Source organism: Oncorhynchus keta, unplaced genomic scaffold, assembly GCF_023373465.1.
Source record: "Oncorhynchus keta strain PuntledgeMale-10-30-2019 unplaced genomic scaffold, Oket_V2 Un_contig_15847_pilon_pilon, whole genome shotgun sequence".
NCBI classification, from domain to species: domain Eukaryota; kingdom Metazoa; phylum Chordata; class Actinopteri; order Salmoniformes; family Salmonidae; genus Oncorhynchus; species Oncorhynchus keta.
In genome coordinates, this window is record NW_026279553.1 from 64,473 (window position 1) to 90,518 (window position 26,046).

General features: G+C 40.8%; 2 protein-coding genes across 9 annotated transcripts in view; both read right to left on the reverse strand.

Moving 5' to 3' along the window:
- LOC127919130 (zinc finger protein 260-like) overlaps positions 1 to 13,993 on the reverse strand; it is a 56,294-nt gene extending 42,301 nt beyond the window's left edge. Inside the window, exons 1-3 of one of the 7 annotated variants that reach the window (XM_052502536.1) lie at positions 13,737 to 13,993; positions 12,936 to 13,168; positions 1,237 to 1,485 (exon numbers count right to left, since the gene is read on the reverse strand). In XM_052502536.1, coding sequence (XP_052358496.1) covers positions 1,237 to 1,485; positions 12,936 to 13,168; positions 13,737 to 13,756 — 502 coding nt within the window. In that variant the 5' untranslated portion in view covers positions 13,757 to 13,993. Of the gene's footprint in view, positions 1 to 1,236; positions 1,486 to 12,935; positions 13,169 to 13,540; positions 13,682 to 13,736 lie in introns of those variants that run through there. The other 6 variants (XM_052502538.1, XM_052502540.1, XM_052502537.1 and 3 more) reach the window with 6 other exon arrangements.
- LOC127919131 (zinc finger protein 501-like) overlaps positions 1 to 26,046 on the reverse strand; it is a 100,553-nt gene that overhangs the window by 64,461 nt on the left and 10,046 nt on the right. The window contains exons 3-4 of one of the 2 annotated variants that reach the window (XM_052502543.1): positions 22,347 to 22,577; positions 17,560 to 18,954 (exon numbers count right to left, since the gene is read on the reverse strand). The exons of the other annotated variant lie outside the window; for it this stretch is intronic. Coding sequence (XP_052358503.1) covers positions 18,038 to 18,954; positions 22,347 to 22,577 — 1,148 coding nt within the window. The 3' untranslated portion in view covers positions 17,560 to 18,037. Of the gene's footprint in view, positions 1 to 17,559; positions 18,955 to 22,346; positions 22,578 to 26,046 lie in introns of those variants that run through there. 2 annotated transcript variants of the gene reach the window in all.

The following is a 26,046-nucleotide window of genomic DNA, read 5'->3' on the forward strand; positions in this document are numbered from 1 at the left end:
CAGTCGAGAAAAACTCCTTCCACAGTCAGGGCAGGAGTAAGGTTTCTCTCCTGTATGTATAAGATCATGCTTTTTAAGAGGTCCAGTCGAGAAAAACTCTTCCCACAGTCAGAGCAGGAGTAACGCTTCTCTCCTGTATGTATATGTTCATGTCTTTTAAGTGGCCCAGTCGAGAGAAACTCACCCCACAATCAGAGCAGGAGTAAGGCTTTTCTCCCGTGTGTGTTCTCTGGTGAACTTTTAGCTCAGTTGACGTTGTGAAGCATTTTCCACAGTCAGTACAGGGATACGGATTCTCTCCTGTGTGTATTTTTAGGTGTATTTTTAGCTTTGATAGAATTGGGAAAATCTCCTCACAATGTGGGCAGTGATGAGACCTCTTAGCTCTCTGATCTTCCTGCTGTTGCTCTCTAGATGTAGAGAATGTCTCAACATGGTCTCCTGTGTGAACAACATCAGAAGAACCAGTCAGTTGGTGTGATACACATGTCAATCAAATCAATATTATGAAGCCCTTTTTACATCAGCAGTTGTCACAAAGTACTTCACAGAAACCCAGCCTAAAATCCCCAAAGAACAAGCAATGCAGATGTAGAAGCAGCGGCCAGGAAAAACTCCCTAGAAAGCAGGAACCTTGGAACAAAGTTAGAGAGGAACCAGGCCCAAAGGGGTGGCCGGTCCTCTTCTGTCTGTACCGGGTGACATATGTATTCATATCAGTAGGCTGTACAATACAGGGGAATAAAACTATTCTAAAAGTGAATAAGAGTTGAAAGCTAAAAAGGGGCTTGTCATCCTCTACTCACTATCACAAGGGTTAGTTACTACACAGACTAATTTCATATCATCCTCTACTCACTATCACAAGGGTTAGTAACTACACAGACTAATTTCATATCATCCTCTACTCACTATCACAAGGGTTAGTAACTACACAGACTCATTTCATATCATCCTCCACTCACTATCACAAGGGTTAGTAACTACACAGACTCATTTCATAGAACTTTAAAACACAGGCAGTTTGTCAACTTAATTTCTTTATTCTACTCCCTGAACACTCTAGATAGCACAGTGAATAAAACAAATGCTGACAATACTGGTGTCAACCCATGCAAGTGTCATTAGCATGAAATAACAGCTACCTTTTCATTGAAATAGTTCTACTGCAACCTTTCATGCACAGTGGGAAGTTGGAACGAACAACAAACTTGGATAGATAGAACCTGCTCTTACCATGAGAAACAGATTTCCCAATCTTCTCCTCCTCTTCTTCATCTTTAATGTTGACATTCAGCTCCAGTGTTTGACTGCAGTCTTCCAGCTTCACTGATGCCATCTCTGGATCCTGCAGAGAAAACTGGGCTCCACTGTCATAATCAGGACCCAGTGACTGTAGGTTTGAACTCAGTGTGGAATGAGAGAGGCAGGCTGGGTTTGTCCTCACTGTTGATGTTACCGGCCTCAGACATAATTCTAGTCGTCCTGTAGTAACAATGACAAACAGACACAAAGTTGTCTTGACAGTTCCGGCACTTTCTTTACTCTCTATTAAATATTTTCCTTCTTGTTCAATTATCTAATTCAGTGCTTGACTTGGACTGAAATAGGTGCCTGTACTGTTTTTTTCAAAAGTTATTGTCTTGACAGTTCTGGCACTTTCTTTATTCTCAAAAAATATATTTAGGTGCAGCACTGATGCCATCTCTGGATCCTGCTATAAAAACTGGGCTCTACTGTCACAATCAGGACCCAGTGACTGTAGGTTTGGACTCAGTGTGGAAGGAGAGAGGCAGGCTGGGTTTGTCCTCACTGTTGATGTTACCGGCCTCAGACTTAATCTGAGTTGGCCAGTATTAATAAAGAGAAACGGACACAAAAGTTAGTGCCAGAACTGTCAAGACTTTCTTTATTCTCTAAAAATATGGTTTATATTTAGGTAAAGGAGCTCCACAATACTGTTGAGCTAATATTCTATAAGAGGAACATGAGCTCAAACAGTAGAAATTTGAGGTGATGGTACTCAGCTCTGGTGAGCTCCTGTCCAAGTCAAGCACTGATCTCATTTCAATAGATCTGGTAGGTAAGCATTAATAGCAAAACATTAATTAAAATGTACACGCTTTAAAATTAGTTAAAACATGATGTATAGTAAATTTCCCAAATTCACATAAATGCAGAAATGTCAAAAACCATTTAGTACAAGGTTTCAGTATGTTTCAGGCAGCACTATGTACTATTTTCCTGAATAACCTTTTCTTCACTGTATTATTTTACATAAAAATCAAATAGTGTTTCAGTTCACACCATAGTAACATTTATAGATGAGATAGAAACAACAATGTGTCTGAATATTAGTACACATGTAGAAAACTGATAATCATTACATTCAGCTTCAAAACAGTAGAGCAACTATGAAATTGTGTCTCTGTACCTGCACTGAAGTCCGTTAACACAGACTGAGTGGGCACCGCCATTTTACCAACTCGTGAATTTTATACAAAACCAATAACATGCTAAACAAACTCAGAAATGTAAAATAAATATATTTTTTATTAAATTACCATGAAGCAATTATGTACATCCATTCAGACAAACCCAAAGTTTCTACCTGTGTGACTTAAAATAGTTTCACGTTCACTTGGTTTGACACAAAAATAACAAATCAAACGTGTTAATACCTTAACGGATGTTACCTCGCATGGTATGATATGTTCTTCCGATAATAGGAAGTTTAAACCTGCTATTACATACCTAAAGTAATACATAGAAAATGACACAAATGTTATGTTCTAAACATTAGAGTTCTGGCGTTTTCGTTATTCTGAAGAATGTTGTGTGTCTGCCCTGAACTTCCTGTTCCCCCACTACCACAGTGCAGCCACAGATAGAACAATGAGACAGATATTTCACCAGATGTATAATGTGAAGAATCCGCTTTCCGACAGGCAGTGGGAGAAGATGGAACTAGATGGATATTGTCCGACATTCTGCAAATGTTCTAATCAATGAAACATCTGATCTTAATACAGTTCCCCAAACTAAAATCTGTTATGAACAGAGTGGACTAAGTTTAGTAGACTTTACCCATTGCAAATGTTTTTTATTTATTTTTACGCAAAGGCGAATTGAGTTATTGCACACGAGCTCTTCACAGAGGAGGCATTCCCTACCATAAATTGTGCGCACGGACGCGCCAATAGGATCTTGCTAGCTCGTGCTTGGCTCTGCCCACTATGACTCACCTGGCTGTGGTCTATCTTGGTTTAATTATAAAAACAAAATATTCGGTGCAACCATCCATGCACTCAGGGATTCTTGGGATATCCCTACCCCATTATACGAGAAGGGCGGCGCTTAATTTGAGCCAGATCTTCCGGCACCTCTCAGTTTTGTAGTCTTTCGTTCCGGTAACCCATTTGGCAGGATCAGGTACCTCGTGGCGTGAAAAATAATTTATCCTGTTTGCAATGTAAAACTCCTGATAAAAGCAATCAGAGCTAAATGAGCTAAAACTAAAATGAGATTCACTTTCTATGATCTCTCTCCTCTCTGTGTTGTTATAGACATGAGCCGACAACTCATCTCTCCAGCATTGCACTTCTTCATTTATTTCCTGATAGAATAATAGCTGTGGGAAGTGTGTTGAGGTGCTGCGGGACTCTGCAGTCTGTTCAGAAAGAAACTAAATCATTCCCAATACAACACCAGGAGTATTTAGCTACAGAGGATCAATAGCTAATTTAAATAAAATAGCCCTAGTTGTGGATTGTGTGTAGCCATTCACAAGGCATTTCTACAGTCAGGAACATGTGGCAAATCTGTTAGTTAACAGCATACAGCCAAAACAGGCCTTTAGCAATATTTCTAATCCAATCACTGGAAAACACAGGTTGCAAAGCAAATGGATCCTGCTGAAAATAAAATACTAGTCTGTTTGTGTGTTACCAAGTTATCAACTTCCAAATAGGCCTATTGAGCAAACTGCACAGTTTTACAAAGTAAAGCAAGAGAGAGCTTGTCTGTATCACATCTGGCCGTGATTGGCAGTCCAATAGGGCGGCGCACAATTGGTCCAGCATTGTCCGGGTTTGGTACGGGTAGGCCGTCACTGTAAATAAGAATTGGTTCTTAACTGACTTGCCTAGTTAAATCAAATAAAACAATTATAATATGCCAGTTCGCAAAAGCCATGATAATGAATGCAATATTATAAAGGTATTTTATTTCATGTGTTCTGGTACCTCAGAGACCCCCAGATCAATGCTCTCGGGCTCAGTTTTGGTTCCAGGACCTCCCAATTTACACATTAAGCACTGGAGAAGTGGGTAGCTGCTACTGCCTCCTCTGGGACACGTCTCCTTTACATAGAGTTATTCAGGCTGTTGATTGTGGCATCTGGAATGTTAACCCACTCTTCAATGTCTGTGCGAAATTCCTGGATATAAGAGGGAACTGGAACAAGCGGCCGTACACGTCGTACCAGACCATCTCGAACATGCTCAAAGGGAGACATGTCTGAGTATGCAGGCCACAGAATTGGGACATTTTCAGCACTTTCAATTGTGTACAGAATCTTGCGACATGGGGCTGTGCGTTGTCATTCTGAAACATGAGGTGATGGCGGCGGATGAATGACAGGACAATGGGCCTCAGGATCGTGTCATGTATCTCCGTGCATTCAAATTGCCATCGATAAATTTCACTTGTCTGTAGCTTATGCCTGCCCATACCATAACCCCATCACCACCAAGGGGAACTCTGTTCACAACGTTGACATCATTAGCTGCTGCCAAGGTACGTATTCAGCTACTCTTGTCCCCAGCACAAGGTGGACCTGTGTAATGATGATCATGCTGTTTAACTTCTTAGGCTGGGGGCAGTATTGAGTAGCTTGGATGAATAAGGTGCCCAGATGTGCCCAGAGTAAACAGCCAGCTCCTCAGTCCCAGTTGCTAATATATGTACATTTGGATAGAAACCACTCTGAAGTTTCTAAAACTGTTTGAATGAGGTCTGTGAGTATAACATAACTCATATGGCAGGCAAAAACCTGAGAAAAAAATCCAGTTGCTAATATATGTACATTTGGATAGGAAACACTGAAGTTTCTAAAACTGTTTGAATGATGTCTGTGAGTATAACATAACTCATATAGCAGGCAAAAACCTGAGAAAAAATCCAAACAGGAAGTGGGAAATCTGAGGTTGGTTGATTTTCAACTCAGCCCCAATCGAAAACACAGTGGGATATGGGTCAAGTTGCACTTCCTAAGGCTTCCACTAGATGTCAACCGTCTTTAGAAACTTGTTTCAGGCTTCTACTGTGAGGTGAGGCCGAAAGAGAGGGGAATGTGTCAGTGATCTGGCAGAGAGTCACGCGCATTTCACATGAGAGCGACCTGCGTTCCATTGCTTTTCTACAGACATAGGAATTCTCTGGTTGGAACGTTATTGAAGATTTATGATAAAAACATCCTAAAGATTGATTCTATACTTAGTTTGAAATGTTTCTAAGACCTGGAATATAACTTTTTGAACTTTTTGTCCGACGTTCGGCTGGACCTGCATGCACGTTTGGATTTGTGTACTAAACGACCTAACAAACGTAGCTATTTGGACATAAATTATGAACATTATCGAACAAATCAAACATTTATTGTGGAACCAGGATTCCTGGGAGTGCATTCTGATGAAGATCATCAAAGGTAAGTGAATATTTATAATGTTATTTCTGATTTCTGTTGACTCCAACATGGCTGATATATTTATTTGTTTTCTGAGCGCCATTCTCAGATTATAGCATGGTTTGCTTTTTCCGTAAAGCTTTTTTAAAATCTGACACAGCGGTTGCATTAAGGAGAAGTACATCTATAATTCCATGTGTAACACTTGTATTTTCATCAACATTTAATGATGAGTATTTCCGTAAATTGATGTGGCTATGGAAAATCACTGGATGTTTTTGGAACTACTGAACGTAGTAACGCGCCAATGTAAATGTAGATTTAAAAATATATAAATATGAACTTTTTCAAACAAAACATACATGTATTGTGTAACATGAAGTCCCATGAGTGTCATCCGATGAAGATCATCAAAGGTTAGTGATTAATTTAATCTATTTGTGCTTTTTGTGAGTCCTATCTTTGGCTGGAAAAAATGGCTGTGTTTTTCTGTGGCTTGGTGGTGACCTAACATAATCGTTTGTGGTGCTTTCGCTGTAAAGCCTTTTTTTAAAATCAGACACGGTGGCTGGATTAACAATAATTTTATCTTTAAAATGGTGTAAAATACTTGTATGCTTGAGGAATTTTAATTATGAGATTTTTGTTGTTTTGAATTTGGCACCCTGCACTTTCACTAGCTGTTGTCATATCGATCCCGTTAATACAAAATACGGGATCATACAAACTGTCAATAACACCATTTTTATTAAACTAAATCAGCCTGCTACTCTGTTCTAACCAGGTTTCTACACAGGCTGAGAAGGATCCTGTAAGAGCAGAACATTATCTGGTGACAGTAGTCCTTGTAGTCCCAAAAACTTAAGCTGCAGATATAATGATGTCCAACTTCTTGGACTTCTTGTGCAGTACAATTAATAACTGTGGTTATAAATACTAAGAACATCCACCTTCACAATAAGTGTACCCAGATCACTTGATTTATGTACAACATACCCAGATCACTTGATTTATGTACAACATTTGCAACTAGTTGGAGGTGCATCCACCACCATATCTTCTAAAGAACTCTATAACTCTCTTCACCACGTCCACATAGGAGATTTGCTGTACAGTCCTGATCCATGACAGTCCTATGATCATGGTGAAAAACCAGATAAATTGCTGGCCTGGCGCATTAAGAGGTTAAATTCAGACCGAGCCATTAATGCAATTCATAATTAACAAGGACAATTATCAATGGATCCTGTAGAAATCTGATGCTATTTTCAGTCGGAAGGGAGGTAAAGAGGTCCAGATGGGCTCCCAATAGATATTTAGAAGATATTTAAGGACAAACTTATAGGTCCACTTCTGGATATGTACAGTGTATTGGGGTATGATATGCTCTAGAGCTCAGATATAAACACCCGCCTGAGATTGTTGCAATACAATTGGGCAATGAGAGCATATATCACCCTTGTTAAGCTCCACAAATTTGACCCTAATACCCTAGACCTGTTTTGTTAAATGTAACACACATTTAGGCACCTTGTATCATTGCCTGTGGGAATGTGCTGAGATACACTGGCTTCCTGTTAAGGCAAAGGCTGATTTCAAGGTTTTACTGCTAACCTACAAAGCATTACATGGGTTTGCTCCTACCCATCTTTCTGATTTGGTCCTGTCGTACATACCTACACGTACGCTACGGTCACAAGACGCAGGTCTCCTTACTGTCCCTAGAATTTCTAAGCAAACAGCTGGAGGCAGGGTTTTCTCCTATAGAGCTAATTTTTCATGGAATGGTCTCCCTACCCATGTGAGAGACGCAGACTCGGTCTCAACCTTTAAGTCTTTATTGAAGACTCATCTCTTCAGTAGGTCCTATGATTGAGTGTAGTCTGGCTCAGGAGTGTGAAGGTGAACGGAAAGGCACTGGAGCAATGAACCGCCCTTGCTGTCTCTGCCTGGCCGGTTCCCCTCTCTCCACTGGGATTCTCTGCCTTTCTGGTGCTCTTCCATGCCGTCCCTAGGAGGGGTGCGTCACTGACATGATCTTCCTGTCTGGTTGGCGCCCCCCTTTGGGTTGTGCCGTGGCGGAGACCTTTGTGGGCTATACTCGGCCTTGTCTCAGAATGGTAAGTTGGTGGTTGAAGATATCCCTCTAGTGGTGTGGGGGCTGTGCTTTGGCAAAGTGGATGGGGTTATATCCTGCCTGTTTGGCCCTGTCGGGGGGTATCGTCGGGTGGGGCCGCAGTGTCTCCTGACCCCTCCTGTCTCAGCCTCCAGTATTTATGCTGCAGTAGTGTATGTGTCGGGGGCTAGGGTAAGTCTGTTATATCTGAGTACTTCTCCCGTCTTGTCCGGTGTCCTGTGTGAATTTAAATATGCTCTCTCTTTCTTTCTCAGAGGACCTGAGCCCTAGGACCATGCCTCAGGACTACTTGGCCTGATGACTCCTTGCTGTCCCCAGTCCCCCTGGCTGTGCTGCTGCTCCAGTTTCAACTGTTCTGCCTGCAGCTATGGAACCCTGACCTGTTCACCGGACGTGCTACCATTCCCAGACCTGCTGTTCTCAACTCTCTAGAGACAGCAGGAACGGTAGAGATTCTCTCAATGATCGGCTATGAAAAGCCAACTGACATTTACTCCTGAGGTGCTGACATGTTGCACCCTCGACAACCACTGTGATTATTATTATTTGACCCTGCTGGTCATCTATGAACATTTGAATATCTTGGCCATGTTCTGTTATAATCTCCACCTGACACAGCCAGAAGAGGACTGGCCACCCCTCATAGCCTGGTTCCTCTCAAGGTTTCTTCCTAGGTTCTGTCCTTTTGGGAGATTCTTCTAGCCACTGTGCTTCTACACCTGCATTGCTTGCTGTTTGGGGTTTTAGGCGGCGTTTCTGTACATCACTTTGAGATATCAGCTGACGTAAGAAGGGCTTTATAAATCAATTTGATTTACAAACGTTTGGAGCTCAGTACTGCGCTATATCTCTGAGATGGCCTCTACCCCAATAACATTCATCCATAAAATATGCCTCCTAAATCTCTACCCAGAGAATAATTATTTACATAGGAGAGAAAATACATTTTTTGACCTCTGTCTATTACAAGCTAGACGTTCAATTGCTCTCCACTGGAAGTATGTCAGTTCCCCCTCACTTGGTCATTGGTAAAAATAATGAACATTAAGCCTGGCTCTTGAAAAATGTACTACTTTAGTGAAAAATAAAGCCCCAGAGTTTAGAAGCATTGGAACTGCAAATCTGTATATTCAAAATAATGTATGTGAATATTGGCTATAGGCGAAGCGTAATCTACATCATCTACAACTGCATATTGTACTTTTTATTTATTTGTTTGGTTGTTATGTTTGTCAATCCTCAAGTATATATATATCCTCAATATATATGATTAAAGTATGATTGATGGAGGCCACTGTGTTCTTGGGGATCTTCAACACTTCAAGGGGCTTCCGAGTGGTGCAACAGTCTAAGGCACTGCATCAATGCTAGATGCGTCACTACAGACCCTGGTTCGATTCCAGGCTATATCACAACCGGACGTGATTGCGGCTGCGCACAATTGGCCCAGCATATTCGGGTTAGGGTTTGGCTGGGGTAGGCAGTCATCGTAAAAAAAATAATTTGTTCTTCACCGACTTGCCTAGTTAAATAAAATAAACACTGCAGTAATGTTTTGGTTCCCTCCCCTAGATCGGTGCCTCGACATAATCGTTTCATAGAGTTCTACGGACAAATGTGTCTGAATATTATTACACATGTAGAAAAGTTGTACAACTGAATGCATTCAACTGAAGTGTGTCTTCCACATTTAACCCAACCTCTGAATCAGAGAGGTGCGGGGAGCTGCCAGAATCGACATCCACATCTCTAACGCCCGGGGTTCAGTGTGTTAACTGCTATGCTCTGGGGCCCGGGGTTCAGTGTGTTAACTGCTATGCTCTGGGGCAGAATTACATTTTTTTTTTACCTTGTCAGCTCAGGATTCGATCCAGCAACCTTTCGGTAACTGGCCCAATGCTCTAACCATTAGGCTACCTGTACATATTCATATCAGTAGACTGTGCAATACAAAATGGGAATAAAACTATTCTAAAAGTATCTCATAAGTCAAGAAAATTATGAGCTATATCATCCTCCACTCACTATCACAAGGGTTAGTAACTACACAGACTAATTTCAAACACTGGCAGTTTGTCTACTTCACTTCCTTAGTCTACTCTCTGATCACTCCAGACAGCCCAGTTAATAAAACAAATGCTGGCAATACTGGTGTCAAACCATGCAAGTGTCAGTAGTAGAAGTCGGCCGATTAATCGGAATGGCCGATTAATTAGGGCCGATTTCAAGTTTTCATAACAATCGGAAATCAATATTTTTGGGCGCCGATTTAAAAAAATATATTGTATACCTTTATTTAACTTTATTTAACCAAGTCAGTTAAGAACACATTCTTATTTTCAATGGCGGCCTAGGAATGGTGGGTTAACTGCCTTGTTCAGGGGCAGAACGACAGATTTTCACCTTGTCAGCTTGGGGGAGCCAATCTTGCAACCTTAAAGTTAACTAGTCCAACGCTCTAACCACCTGCCTCTCATTACTCTGATTACATTGCACTCCACGGGGAGCCTGCCTGTTACGCGAATGCAGTAGAAGCCAAGGTAAGTTGCTAGCTAGCATTAAACTTATCTTATAAAAAAAACAATCAATCAATCATAATCACGAGTTATAACGACACATGGGATGATTTAACAAAAGCGCATTTGAGAAAAATGCACAATCGTTGGACAACTACCTAACCATAAACATCAATGCCTTTTTTAAATCAATACACAGAAGTATATATTTTTAAACCTGCATATTTAGCTAAAAGAAATCCAGGTTAGCAGGCAATATTAACCAGGTGAAATTGTGTCATTTCTCTTGCATTCATTGCACGCAGAGTCAGGGTATATGCAACAGTTTGGGCCGCCTGGCTCATTGCGAACTAATCTGCCAGAATTGTATGTAATTATGACATAACATTTAAGGTTGTGCAATGTAACAAGAATATTTAGACTTAGGGATACCACCCATTAGATAAAATACGGAACAGTTCCGTATTTCACTGAAAGAATAAACGTCTAGCTTTCGAGATGATAGGTTCCGGATTCGACCATATTAATGACCAAAGGCTCGTATTTCTGTGTGTTATTATGTTATAATTAATTTGTGCGTTTTGCCAGCAGCTCTTCGCAAGCACATGACTTCAAGCCTATCAGCCTGGTGTAATCAATGTGATATGGCTAGCTAGTTAGCTGGGTGTGCGCTAATAGCGTTTCAAACGTCACTCGCTCTGAGATTTAGAGTAGTTATTGCCCTTTCTCTGCAAGGGCCGCAGCTTTGTGGAGCGATGGGTAACACTGCTTCGAGTGTGGCTGTTGTCGTTGTGTTCCTGGTTCGAGCCCAGGTAGGAGCGAGGAGAGGGACAGAAGCTATACTGTTACACACACTGGCAATACTATTGTGCCTATAAGAACATCCAACAGTCAAAGGTGTATGAAATACAAATGGTATAGAGAGAAAAAGTCCTATAAATACTGTATTAACTACAACCTAAAACCTCTTACCTTGGAATATTGAAGTCTCATGTTAAAAGGAACCACCAACTTTCATATGTTCTCATGTTCTGTGCGAGGAACTCAAACGTTAACTTTTTTACATGGCGCATATTGCACTTTTACTTCTCCAACACTTAGTTTTTGCATTATTTAAACCAAATTGAACATGTTTCATTATTTATTTGAGGCTAAATAGATTTTTATTGATGTATTATATTAAGTTAAAATAAGTGTTCAATCACTATTGTTCTAATTGTCATTATTACAAATAAATCACATTTTTTAATGTATTTTTTAAATCGGCCCATTAATTGGTATCAGCTTTTTTTTTGGTCCTCCAATAAATCGGTATCGGTGTTGAAAAATCATAATCGGTCGACCTCTAGTCAGTAGCATGAAATACCATCTACCTTCTCATTGACACAGTTCGACTGCAACATTTTATGCAGTGGGAAGTTAGAATGAACAACACACACTTACAGTGGGGAGAACAAGTATTTGATACACTGCCGATTTTGCAGGTTATCCAACTTACAAAGCATGTAGAGGTCTGTAATTTTTATCATAGGTACACTTCAACTGCGAGAGACGGAATCTAAAACAAAAATCCAGAAAATCAATCAATGATCATGAGGAAGGATCAGCCCAGAACTACATGGCAGGACCTGGTCAATGACCTGAAGAGAGCTGGGACCACAGTCTCAAATAAAACCATTAGTAACACACTACGCCTTCATGGATTAAAATCCTGCAGCGCACGCAAGGTCCCCCTGCTCAAGCCAGCGCATCTCCAGGCCCATCTGAAGTTTGGCAATGACCATCTGGATGATCCACAGGAGGAATGGGAGACGGTCATGTGGTCTGATGAGACAAAAATAGAGCTTTTTGGTCTAAACTCCACTCGCCGTGTTTGAAGGAAGACATCATTCTTCGGGGATGTTTTTCAACCCCAAGAACACCATCCCAACTGTGATGCATGGAGGTGGAAACATAATTCTTTGGGGATGCTTTTCTGCAAAGGGGACAGGACGACAGCACCGTATTCAGGGGAGGATGGATGGGTCCATGTATCGCGAGATCTTGGCCAACAACCTCCTTCCCTCCGTAAGAGCATTGAAGATGGGTCGTGGCTGGGTCTTCAAGCATGACAACGACCCGAAACACACAGCCAGGGCAACTAAGGAGTAGCCCCGTAAGAAGCATCTCAAGGTCCTGGAGTGGCCTAGCCAGTCTCCAGACCTGAACCCAATAGAAAATCTTTGGAGGGAGCTGAACGTCTGTATTGCCCGGCGACAGCCCTGAAACCTGAAGGATCTGGAGAAGGTCTGTATGGAGGAGTGGGCCAAAATCCCTGCTGCAGTGTGTGCAAACTTGGTCAAGAACTACAGGAAACAAGTTCTGCTTTTCTGATGTATCAAATACTTATGTCATCCAGTAAAATGCAAATTAATTACTTAAAAATCATACAATGTGATTTTTTGGATTTTTGTTTTAGATTCCATCTCTCACAGTTGAAGTGTACCTATGATAAAAATTTGACCTCTACATGCTTTGTAAGTGAGAAAACCTGCAAAATCAGCAGTGTATCAAATAGTTGTTCTCCCCACTGTAGGTAGATAGAACCTGCTCTTACCATGATTAACAGATTTCCCAATCTTCTCCTCCTCTTCTTCATCTTTAATGATGACATTCAGCTCCAGTGTTTGACTGCAGTCTTCCAGCTTCACTGATGTCATCTCTGGATCCTGCAGTGCAAACTGGGCTCCACTGTCACAATCAGGACCCAGTGACTGTAGGCTCCTTGTGGAAGGAGAGAGGCAGGTTGGGTTTGTCCTCACTGTTGATGTTACCGGCCTCAGACTTAATCTGAGTCGGCCAGTTGTAATAAAGAGAAACAGACACAAAAAGTTATTGTCTTCACAGTTCTGGCACTTTCTTTATGCTTAGTTTCTGGCACTTTCTTTATGCTTAGTTTCAGGAACTCCACAATACTGTTGAGCTAATATTCTATAAGAGGAACATGAGCTCAAACAGTAGAAATTTGAGGTGACGGTACTCAGCTCTGATGAGCTCCTGTCCAAGTCAAGTACTGATCTTATTTCAATAGATCTGGTAGCGAAGCATTGACAAAACATTAATTAATTCACATTAGACAAAGTATATACTTTAAATTAGGCTACACAACTGTAAATGCACTTAATCTATAGAAGATTTCCTGAATTTACATAAGTGACTCACTGATAATCATTACATTTAGCTCCAAAACAGTAGTGAAAACGTAAAATTCTCTCTGCTGCACCCTCACTGCCTGCACTGAAGTACGTTGATGCAGACCGAGTGGAAACCGCCATTTTACCAGCTCGTGAATTTTACACAAAAACGACATGTTAAACGAACCCAGAAATCTAAAACAATTGATCCTTAATGAAATTACCTTGACGAAAAGATATACATTCACTCAGACTAACCTAAAGTCGATATGTGACAAGTTATCACGTTCACCCACGCGGTTTGACACAAAAAATAACACATAAAACCTTTATCAAACGTGATAATACCTTGACGTATTTGTTACCTAGCATGTTATGACATGTTATTTAGATATTATAACGTGCTATTACATAGCAGTAGTAATACATTTGAAACGGACACAGAAGTTGTCATCTTGACTACGCAATTCTGGCGTATCCTTTATTCTGAAGAATGATGTGCGCCTGCGCGGAACTTCCTGTTCCCCACTACCAGTTTCTCAATCCAGAGACGTAACATCGCGAGACTTCAGAGAACGCTTGTGAAGCAGACCAAGCCGGGGTTTGACAAGTCAATGAGAGAAGTGAACAATTCTGATACTTTTGCAGCGGCTAATGGAGATCCTAATAAATACCAAAAATATTCCGTCGGCACACACTTGATACATGGCCATTCGTTTATCAATTTCATAACTGCAGTGGCTTATTCACAATAGCTCACACTGATTCATTGATTGTCACAGAAACAAAAATAGATATGGTTTATTCTATAAAAGTCTCGCATTAAACCTATCAAATGTCATATAAAACTGTATAAATCAATAACTAATTCACCATTTGTCACAGAAATATCAAACTATGTATGATGTATTCTATAAATGTCTAGTATACTTTTAAAACCTTTGCTTTGAGTAGAAATTCCAGTTTTGATTTGATAAAAATACATAAAATCTCAAATATTGCATTTCAAGATGAAGAAATCAACTCATTCAGTGATTGATCAGCCAGGTCGCAGTTGCAAATGAGAACTTGTTCTCAACTAGCTTACCTGGTTAAATAAAGGTGAAATAAAATATTTAAAAATTTGTCTCAGAAAAATGTGAGAATATGCATTTATTTAAAATAACTTAAAATAAATGTTGATTTAAAGTGCAATTTGTTTTATATGAAGTTAGATAATGTTTACATAAAGTTGTACAATGTTTACCATCTTAAACTGTATGTCAAATCAATGTTTACAATCTTAAACTGTATGTCAAATCAACGTTTACCATCTTAAAGTTTATGTTAAATCAATGTTTACCATCTTAAAGTTTATGTTAAATCAATGTTTGTATTTTTAGTGCAACAGTTCCACCTTTTAAAGTAGTTAACAATCATTTATTTATACGTCTCTAATTTAACAGAACAATGGGCCCCTTACAATAACGTTCTATTTTGGCTTTGTTGAAGTCCTTCATTGTCATCCCCAGACAAGCTAAATGAAACCATCTCTGGCACACAGAGCGTTCTATCTGCAGTATTAAAAACATAAAACAGGGTTATGTTGATTTACATGTGAATTACAGTTCTGGAATATCCGAATTCTGTTACATGTTTTTGCAATTAGGAACATTTTCAAATTGAATTGGATTTTAGCTAAATTGACTTTAAATTACATGCATTTGACCACAGCCCTGATAGAAGCACACTTAACTGAGGTGTTCATCATCGTTGAGTATTCAGCAAATAAAAATCGTATAGTAAAAAAGGTACACATTAGCAAAAAACGTATAAAACATTACAAGAATGGCATCTTATATATTTCGATCAAATCTAAACTGGAATTTGTATTCAACACAAAGGTTGAACAAAGACGATAGATATTTATAGAATGAATCATATCTCTTTCGATCATTCTGTGATAAAGGGTGAATTAGTTATTTGATTTATACAGCTTTAAATCGCATTTAAGATTTTATATATTTTCATCAAATCAAAACAGGATTTTTTTAGTCAAAACAGAGGTTGTAAAGTATGCTAAGCATTTATAGAATAAACCATATCTATTTTTATATTTCTATGACAATCAATTAATTAGTTATTGATTTTTACAATTTCAAATGGCTTTTGGCGAATATCTGTTGAATGTCAGAATGTGTGAATACAAAACCAACTTTACCTCGGTAGTAGGCAGATACCATTCTTCAAACAACAGTGAAACTGATTGGCTTTCTTCCTTCTATCCATCTACTACAGGGTTTAGTGCTTCAACCACTCCAGGAATCTTCTGCTCAAGAAGATTAACCTCAATATCCAAAGAAACTCCAGATATAAACATATTTAATAGGTGCCTTGCTCCGAAATGATATACACAATGTAATATACATAATATAAAATATATTGATTTAAAATGTAAAAAAAAAAACGAATATATTGTTCGATGTTCTGATATAGACTGAAAAATGTAATTGTAAAATGTAAAAAAATAAAAATGTAAATGTAAAAACCTGTCATTTCAAATAATTAGTTTACAATTTCACAACGGAATTTATTACAATTTATAACAGTCGTGCCTCAAAACTGGGAGAAGCAGAAAAAGCAAGTAATTCACCCGACATTTGTTCCTCAAGACGGTAACAAGGACACTAGGATAATTGTAAGCAAAAAACATTTTTGAAAACGTTTGTAATTTGACAAGGTTGATATATGAATTATTAGTTTCTGTTAATGTCGCAAACTATTTTCTCTAGGCTAACATTAGCAACCTGGATACTTCCATGCTAACTAACGTTAACACTAACTTAGTTGCTCTAGCCTACTATGGTCCTGTCCCTCTGGCCAGGATAAACAAAGCAGTCATGTTGTATTTCACTAAAAACATTTTATTTTATTTTATTATACACATCAGAAGAAAGTGGCTGTCCAGCATGAATTAATGTACAAACATTATTTTTCATTGCATTCTTGTCATTTAGCAGATGTTTTTATCCAGAGCAACTTACAGGAGAAATAAGAGTTAATTGACTTTCAAGGGCACAATGACAGATTTTTCACCTAGTCGGCTTGGGATTCAAACCAGACCTTTCAGTTACTGGCCCAACACTCTTAACCGCTGGCTACCTGACAGATCAATTAACTTCAATAAGGTTATTCAAATACATTCATCATCAATGACTAAAATAATGCATCTCGTATTAAACACAAGTAGTCAATTTGTCGATTCATAGCCTGTTTATCATTAAACAAAAGTTGTTTAGTAATATAAAATAATCCACCCAAACTAAAGCTAAAAACTGATCACACCATCTTTATCTGATATACACTGAGTGCACAAACATTAGGAACACATTCATAGACTGGCCAAGGAGTTGAGAGCATTCCACAGGGATGATGGCCCATGTTGACTCCAATGCTTCCCAAAGATGTGTCAAGTTGGCTGGGAGTAGATCTCTACTCCGAATATCTTGTTCCATCTCCTGCCACAGATGAACAATTGGATTGAGATCTGGTGACTCGTCAGGCCACTGCAGTAAACTGAATTCACTGTCATGTTCTTGGAACCATTCCTGGACAAGCCTTGTGGCATAATCCTGCTGAAGAAATCTATTTGCAGATGGATACACTACTGCAGTGAAGGGAGGCACCTGATATTCTTTAGATATCCTGTAGCATTCAAACATTGTTCATCTTTTATCAAGGGGCCCAATGTGTGTCCTGAAAACACACCCCAACCATCACACCACCAGCCTGCAATGCTGACACACGGCATGGATGCATGCAGTGGTGTAAAGTACTTAAGTAAAAATGATTTTCCAGTGTTTTCATTCCAGTTAGGTACTTTTTCCACCACTGGGTTCACCTGGTTTCCTCAGTCTCCCATCATGAAAAGAGGAACAGGTGTCAGACCAGGCAATAGGTTTTGTACATTTGCCAGTGTTTTCATTTGTGCCCTACCAGCTCATTCTCTGTCATGGAAAACTGTAGAGGGAAGCAGTACCACCCAGTCAACCATCAGACGTACCACACAGAGGACATTCAACCCTAAGGGAAAATCCAAGATCTCAGTATCTTTACAGTAGAAGCTAACAAAACACACAACCTGACATGGAGCACACTGATCAGTAAAGTAAAGAAAGGCTAAAATTCTAGAATGCTCCCTTTCCTCTGCACAGTTCTCACAGTGAGAAACAATAGGATTGCAATAGAGTGTTGACAATTATTTTATGAAATTAAAATTAAGTGATTGAGTGACTAATCTCAGCTGGTCTGAGAGAACTGACAAGGACTCTCTCCTTTATGTATACAATGGTGTCTTTAAATGGCCCAATCTGTAGAATCTCCCCTCACTGTCAGTGCAGTGATAAGGCTTCTCTCAAGTGTGTATCAGTTTTTGTGTCTTTTCATTGCCCAATCTGGAGAAACTCTTGCCACATTAAGAGCAGAAGTAAGGCTTCTCTTCTGTGTGTGTTCATCGATGACCCTTTTAGCTCAGCTGTAAGTCAGATCAGTGGTAAGGCTTCTCTCCTGTGTGTGTTCTCTGATGAACTTTCAGGTCAGTTGATGTTGTGAAGCATTTTACACAATCAGAGCAGGAGTAAGGCTTCTCTCCTGTATGTATACGTTCATGTCTTCTTAAGTTTTCCAGTCGAGAGAAACTCTTTCCACAGTCAAAGCAGGAGTAAGGCTTCACTCCTGTATGTATACGTTCATGTGTTTTTAAGTGGCCCAGTCGAGTGAAACTCTTTCCACATTCAGAGCAGGAGTAAGAATTCACTCCTGTATGTATACGTTCATGTGTTTTTAAGTCGCCCAGTCGAGAGAAACTCTTTCCACAGTACGAGCAGGAGTAAGGCTTCACTCCTGTATGTATACGTTTATGTGTTTTTAAGTTTCCCAGTCGAGAGAAACTATTTCCACAGTCAGAGCAGAAGTAAGGTTTCACTCCTGTATGTATACGTTCATGTGTTTTTAAGTGGCCCAGTCGAGAGAAACTCTTGTCACAGTCAGAGCAGGAATAAGGCTTCACTCCAGTATGTATACGTTCATGTGTTTTTAAGTCACCTAGTCTAGAGAAACACATTCCACAGACAGAGCAGGAGTAAGGCTTCACTCCTGTATGTATACGTTCATGTGTTTTTAAGTTGGTCATTCTAGAGAAACTCTTTCCACAGTCAGAGCAGGAGTAAGGCTTCTCTCCTGTGTGTGTTCTCTGATGAACTGTCAGAGACCTTGATGTCGTGAATCTCTTCCCACAGTCAGTACAGGGATACAGATTCTCTCCTGTGTGTATTTTAAGGTGTTTTTTTAGCTTTGATAGAATTGGGAATATCTCCTCACAATGTGGGCAGTGGTGAGACTTTTTAGCCCTGTGACCTTCCTGCTGTTGCTCTCTGGATGTAGAGAATGTCTCAACATGGTCTCCTGTGTGAACAACATCAGAAGAACCAGTCAGTTGGTGTGATATACATATGACTTCACAACAGTAGGCTGTACAATACAGGGAATAAAGCTATTAGGGCTGTCCCGACTATTTTTTTTATCCTGGTCAAACGAGTCTTTTCTTTCGGCCAATCGAATGTTTACATTTTAAAACATGTATTTTTCCATATATATGTGTTTGAATAAAATCAACTATATGTAGGCTACTGAGCTTGTCTGATGCTTTAAGCACTGCGACTTAAAAATGAAGACACACCAAATACTCACGAGGGAGCCAGAGATCAATATACCGTAACCAGAATAAAATACATCTGTTCTCGACTCTCCTCCTCCCGCTGCTGCGTTATGATGTTCATTTAATTTATAATAAAGTCTTTATATCTAAATGAGGCCTCCCGGGTGGCGCAGTGGTTAAGGGCGCTGTACTGCAGCGCCAGCTGTGCCACCAGAGACTCTGGGTTCGCGCCCAGGCTCTGTCGTAACCGGCCGCGACTGGGAGGTCCGTGGGGTGACACACAATTGGCCGGGTTAGGGAGGGTTTGGCCGGTAGGGAAATCCTTGTCTCATCGCACACCAGCGACTCCCGTGGCGGGCCAGGCACAGTGCTCGCTAACCAAGGTTGCCAGGTACACAGTGTTTCCTCTGACACATTGGTGCGGCTGGCTTCCGGGTTGGATGGTGCTGTGTTAAAAAGCAGTGCGGCTTGGTTGGGTTGTGTATCGGAGAACGCATGACTTTCAACCTACAATGCCTGGGCATGCTCCTGATGAGGTGGCGGATGGTCTCCTGAGTGATCTCCTCCCAGACCTGGACTAAAGCATCCGCCAACTCCTGGACAGTCTGTGGTGCAATGGAGTGGATGGAGCGAGACATGGTCCCAGATGTGCTTAATTTGAACGGGCGGGCCAGTCCATAGCATCACTTGCAGGAACTGCTGACACACTCCAGCCACATGCATTGTCTTGCATTATGAGGAACCCAGGGCCAACATATGGTCTCACAAGGGGTCTGAGGATCTCATCTCGGTACCTAATGGCAGACAGGCTACCTCTGGCGAGCACATGGGCTGCCAGAGACACCATGACTGACCCACCGCCAAACCGGTCATGCTGGAGGATGTTGCAGGCAGCAGAACGTTCTCCACGGCGTCTCCAGACTGTCACGTCTGTCACATGTGCTCAGTGTGAACCTGCTTTCATCTGTGAAGAGCACAGGGCGCCAGTGTCGAATTTTCCAATCTTGGTGTTCTCTGGCAAATGCCAAACGTCTTGCACGGTGTTGGGCTGTAAGCACAACCCCCACCTGTGGACGTCTGGCCCTCATACCACCCTCATGGAGTCTATTTCTGACCGTTTGAGCAGACACATGCACATTTGTGGCCTGCTGGAGGTCATTTTGCAGGGCTCTGGCAGTGCTCCTCCTGCTCCTCCTTGCACAAAGGCGGAGGTAGCGGTCCTGCTGCTGGGTTGTTGCCCTCTTACGGCCTCCTCCACGTCTCCTGATGTACTGGCCTGTCTCCTGGTAGCGCCTCCATGCTCTGGACACTACGCTGACAGACACAGCAAACCTTCTTGCCACAGCTCGCATTGATGTGCCATCCTGGATGAGCTGCACTACCTGAGCCACTTGTGTGGGTTGTAGACTCAGTCTCATGCTACCACTAGAATGAAAGCACTGCCAGCATTCAAACGTGACCAAAACATCAGCCAGGAAGTATAGGAACTGAGAAGTGGTCTGGTCACCACCTGCAGAACCACTCCTTTATTGGGGGTGTCTTGCTAATTGCCTATAATTTCCACCTGTTGTCTATTCCATTTGCACAACAGCATGTGAAATGTATTGTCAATCAGTGTTGCTTCCTAAGTGGACAGTTTGATTTCACAGAAGTGTGATTGACTTAGAGTTACATTGTGTTGTTTAAGTGTTCCCTTTATTTTTTTGAGCAGTGTATATATATTTAAATGAAAATGATACAAATCTAAATTAACTTCTATTGCCATTGTCAAAACTAGCTTACATAAAGCTAACCCATTGTGAGACCATATGCTGGTGCAGTTGGCCCTGGGTTCCTCCTAATGAAAGACAAAGCTAGACCTCATGTGGCTGGAGTGTGTCAGCAGTTCCTGCAAGAGGAAGCCATTGATGCTATGGACTGGCCCGCCCGTTCCCCAGACCTGAATCCAATTGAGCACATCTGGGACATCATGTCTCGCTCCATCCACCAACGACACACTGCACCAAAGACTGTCCAGGAGTTGGCGGATGCTTTAGTCCAGGTCTGGGAGGAGATCCCTCAGGAGACTACCCGCCACCTCATCAGGAGCATGCCCAGGTGTTGTAGGGAGGCACGTGGAGGCCACACACACTACTGAGCCTCATTTTGATTTGTTTTAAGGACATTACATCAAAGTTGGATCAGCCTGTAGTGTGGTTTTCCACTTTCATTTTGAGTTTGACTCCAAATCCAGACCTCCATGGGTTGATAAATTTGATTTGCATTGATAATTTTTGTGTGATTTTGTTGTCAGCACATTCAACTATGTTAAGAAAAAGTATTTAATAAGAATATTTCATTCATTCATATCTAGGATGTGTTATTTTAATGTTCCCTTTTTTTTGAGCAGTTTTTTGAGCAGTGTATATTGAATGCATTACACAATGGTAACCAAACAAACATTGTAGATTAGAAATTATGAGAATTAACGGTAGGCTAAATGTATTACTGGTGATAGTGGTGTGCCGTCCCCTCCGCAATAGACTAGTCCACCCAGACAGGCAACGGACTGGTCCACCCAGACAGGCAACGGACTGGTCTCCACCGGGAGGGCAACGGACTGGTCCACCCAGACAGGCAACGGACTGGTCCACCCAGACAGGCAATGGACTGGTCCACCCAGACAGGCAATGGACTGGTCCACCCAGACAGGCAATGGACTGGTCCACCCAGACAGGCAATGGACTAGTCCACCCAGACAGGCAATGGACTAGTCCACCCAGACAGGCACTGGTCCACCCGGACTGGTCCACCCGGGAGGGCCGGACTGGTCCAACCGGGAGGGCAACGGACTGGTCCACCCGGGGAGGGCAACGGACTGGTCCACCCGGGAGGGACGGACTGGTCCAACGGACTGGTCCACACAGACTCATTTCATATCATCCTCCTCTCACTATTACAAGGGTTAGTAACTACACAGACTCATTTCATAGAGCTTTAAAAGACCGGCAGTTTGTCTACTTCACTTCTTTAGTCTACTCTCTGATCACTCCAGATAACCCAGTTGTTCAGGGATGTGTTGTCAGAATTACAGAATTCAACCTATCAATAGACTGGGTCATAACTTAAGGTCAAATTTATAGATAGAACCTGATCTTACCAATCTTCTCCTCCTCTTCTTCATCTTTAATGATGACATTCAGTTTCAGTGTTTGACTGCAGTCTTCCAGATTCATTGATGCCATCTCTGGATCCTGCGGTACAAACTGGGCTCCACTGTCACAATCAGGACCCAGTGACTGTAGGTTTGGACTCAGTGTGGAAGGAGAGAGGCAGGTTGGGTTTGTCCTCACTGTTGATGTTACCGACCTCAGACTTAATCTGAGTCGGCCTGTAGTAATAAAGAGACATGGACACAAAAGTTAGTCTTGACAGATCTGGCACTTTATTCTCTAAAAATATATTAGATCAGGTCGCTAAACATTGACAACAAACCATTTATTAATTTCCCATGAGACAAAGTGCACACCTTAAATTACACAACATTAACATGGTTAGAGCGTTGGACTAGTAACCGGAAGGTTGCGAGTTCAAACCCCCGAGCTGACAAGGTACAAATCTGTCGTTCTGCCCCTGAACAGGCAGTTAACCCACTGTTCCCAGGCCGTCATTGAAAATAAGAATATGTTCTTAACTGACTTGCCTGGTTAAATAAAGGTAAAATTAAACATTAAAATTGGTGTACAGAACCTATAGTAGATTTCCTGAATTCATATAAATGACTCCAAAACCATTTAGTACAAGGTTGCAGTTGTTTTAGGCAGCACTATTCACGATTTTCCTGAATAATCTAGATGCCGGGGTTAAAGACATTTACAAACCATAGCACCCAATTTGAAGAAGGCAATGCTCTGATAATTGGCTGATTGCTCCTAACCCATAGGAATCCCCACACTGTTGACTACTTTAAAATGGTAGAAGCCCTCAATGGCAATGTCCATCCTAAAACAGGTTACATAGAGGTGGTCTTCTCTCCATTTCTATGGATGATGCAGACCCATCCTAAAATGGGTTACATAGAGGTGGAGTCTGTCTCTTCCTCTCAGTCTCCAACCTAACAATGGGAATTGTTATTCCAAAGGTGGGAAGGCAGGGAAGGTCCAAAACAAACTCATAGAAAAGCATTGGCCTTTTCCTCTAGGATTTACACACACCAAGCCCCTCCCCTTGCCTCTCACACCAGCAAAGTTGCAAGATCACCACATCTTCCTCCCTGGCAAGCGGTTTTAACTAGCTATTTACATTTGTGGTTTGGTCCAAAAGAAGGGCTCATACGGACACCAAAACACATTGAGACATTATTTTACTGTAATAGAGGAGAAGTTACCTTTTCTATCAAAACCCTTTTTATGTCTCAACTACTCAGATTGAGAGCAGAGTTACACTACTAAAACCAGAGTATCAATGAACATTGATTCTGGAAAATGAATGCTAGTATTAGTACTGCTAGCAGTATTTTAGCCAAATACTTTTATAATAGCGCTCTAGTCTGTTTTATACATGTGCAATAAGCATAAACAAGGTTGGCCACTTGATTTAACATCTGAACAAAGTGGACAGGCTAACATGCTTTTCAAACAGTTGGAGACAGAAATAAGGTTGACCACTTGATTTAACATCTGAACAAAGTGGACAGGCTAACATGCTTTTCAAACACTTGGAGACAGAATGGTGTGTTCATAACACTTCAACTGTTCAACCTTGTTAGCAAATAGATCCAAGTTGTCTGAAACTTGTTATATAAAGATTAGCTGGCTAATCACAAGCACGTGGGCTTGAGAGATTTTTGATGAGACAGACCTGTGTTCATTTTCTATAGGCTAATGCCTGCTACAATAAGTTAGTACATTTTTAACAAACGGTCATTTTCATAGACAGAATTGAAAGCCAGATCAGTGATTATCGTAACAACAAAAAAGCATGTTCAACTATTTTGATAAAATAATAAATGATTAGTGGGTGTTATGGTTGTGGAAGGCTTATATTTAGCCTCGGTATAACTTCACACGCCCTGAATTCATTAGATTATTGACTGTTTGAAATGCAGTGTATTCAACCTTTAATTGTACAAGGATCATTTATAGAGAAACTAAACTGAGATATTTATGGTGAATCGCCTAGAAGTTTGAAAACTCAAGATAAAGCTGCATGATTTTTTTGGTCCATATCGTCCAGCCCCAATGGAGAACATTAGAGTAAAGTACAATACTTTATACTGTACTATACTCTGTACTGTTGTACTGAATTAAGCTTTACTTTCGTGTACTCTGCTGTAGTGCTTTCAAATCTTGTGAAATTAGCTATGTTTCCAATAACTTGTCCAGTGATTTTTTTATTGCCATTTAGAAAAACCATATTGTGTGGATAAAAAGAGCTGGACGTAATGACGCACCGCGTATTCAGCAATCATCATTTATTCAAAACACCGTTTCTATCCTCACTTGTCGGAATAAATAAACTTTGACAAAACAAATCCGCCCGTTGAACTTTGGTCGAATATATCCTGGTCAATGGAAACCTGCCTCATGAGGTCTGAGTGATTGATTCAGATGTGGTTTGATGTTTGGGCCAAGTCAAAAAAGACATTCAAAAGACGTCGACGTCGGTCCGTGTTTACTGGGGTGTATCCTACAATGTCGGCCTATAACTATATTTTATGAATGTCCATCCATGTGGCCTAGCGTTTGTAAAACAGCCAGTTGTATTGGCTTTATTTATAGTCCTGGTTCCTGTGACTAATCATGTTGTCTATTTCAGCGCTGAAAGACCCATCAGCTTCCCAACTTTATCAGGAGTAACCCTGCAATAGACTGACTGGGAAGGTGATGTTTCACAGTCAAAGTCCTGCAATAAGAGCTAAGAAGCTAATATTTGTGTAAACTGTTGATAATAGTTTTCTGTTGGTGTCACCTGTTTCATGGGCGCACAATCCAACTCATTTCATAAAGTCATATAAGAATACAATGATGTGGTCTAATACCGCCACAGTGGGATTTCAGTTTATTTTCAAAATAATTCGTTATTGTAATTAATTGTAAATAAATAATACTCCAACCATGTTCTGCGTTATTTTGTCCAAATATGACATGATTTCACTATTTTGTATCAGTTTATCGCTTTAAGAGGGATTTTTATTTTGAGTGTGAACCACACATGCCTCTATTGTGGCTAGCTTCACATAGGTCGGGACAGGCGGACATCAGGCCTATGTCCAGCTGGAGGACGGAGATGTTGGCCACATCAGATAGAAATGTATTATGTTGAACAAACATTCCTCTGATTCTAATGAACCATGTCAGTTATATTCAGAGGATTTCTATCTGTAAATGTCCTAAATGTTTTTGTTCTGAACATCCCGAGGCGAAACCCACTGAGCTAACGAAACTGCAAAGCCTAACAAATGAACGTGTTGTGGACCCCGCGCCGTGTGCTTTTTTATAAATCACGTTCATCAATCACTCGGCTTTACACAAAACCTTTCCCAAACGTTATAATACCTTGATTGGTTTGTTATCTAACATGTCATGGCGTTATTCCAATATTAGACCGTTTAAAAGTGCTATTTACGTACCTGTAGTAACAAGAAAAAAGGACAGCAGTTCTGGCTTTCTCTTCACTCGAAAGAATAGTGTGCCTCTACCGGAACTTCCGGTCCCCCTCCACTACCACAGTGCAACAGCGACATCTATTGGACTGATGGACTAATTACTGCTAAAGCATGTAGAATGTAAGTGAGATTGATTAGCTTGACAAATAAACCTTGGTTTAAAAAAAAAACTAAAGCGTTGTCTGTTTTAGTG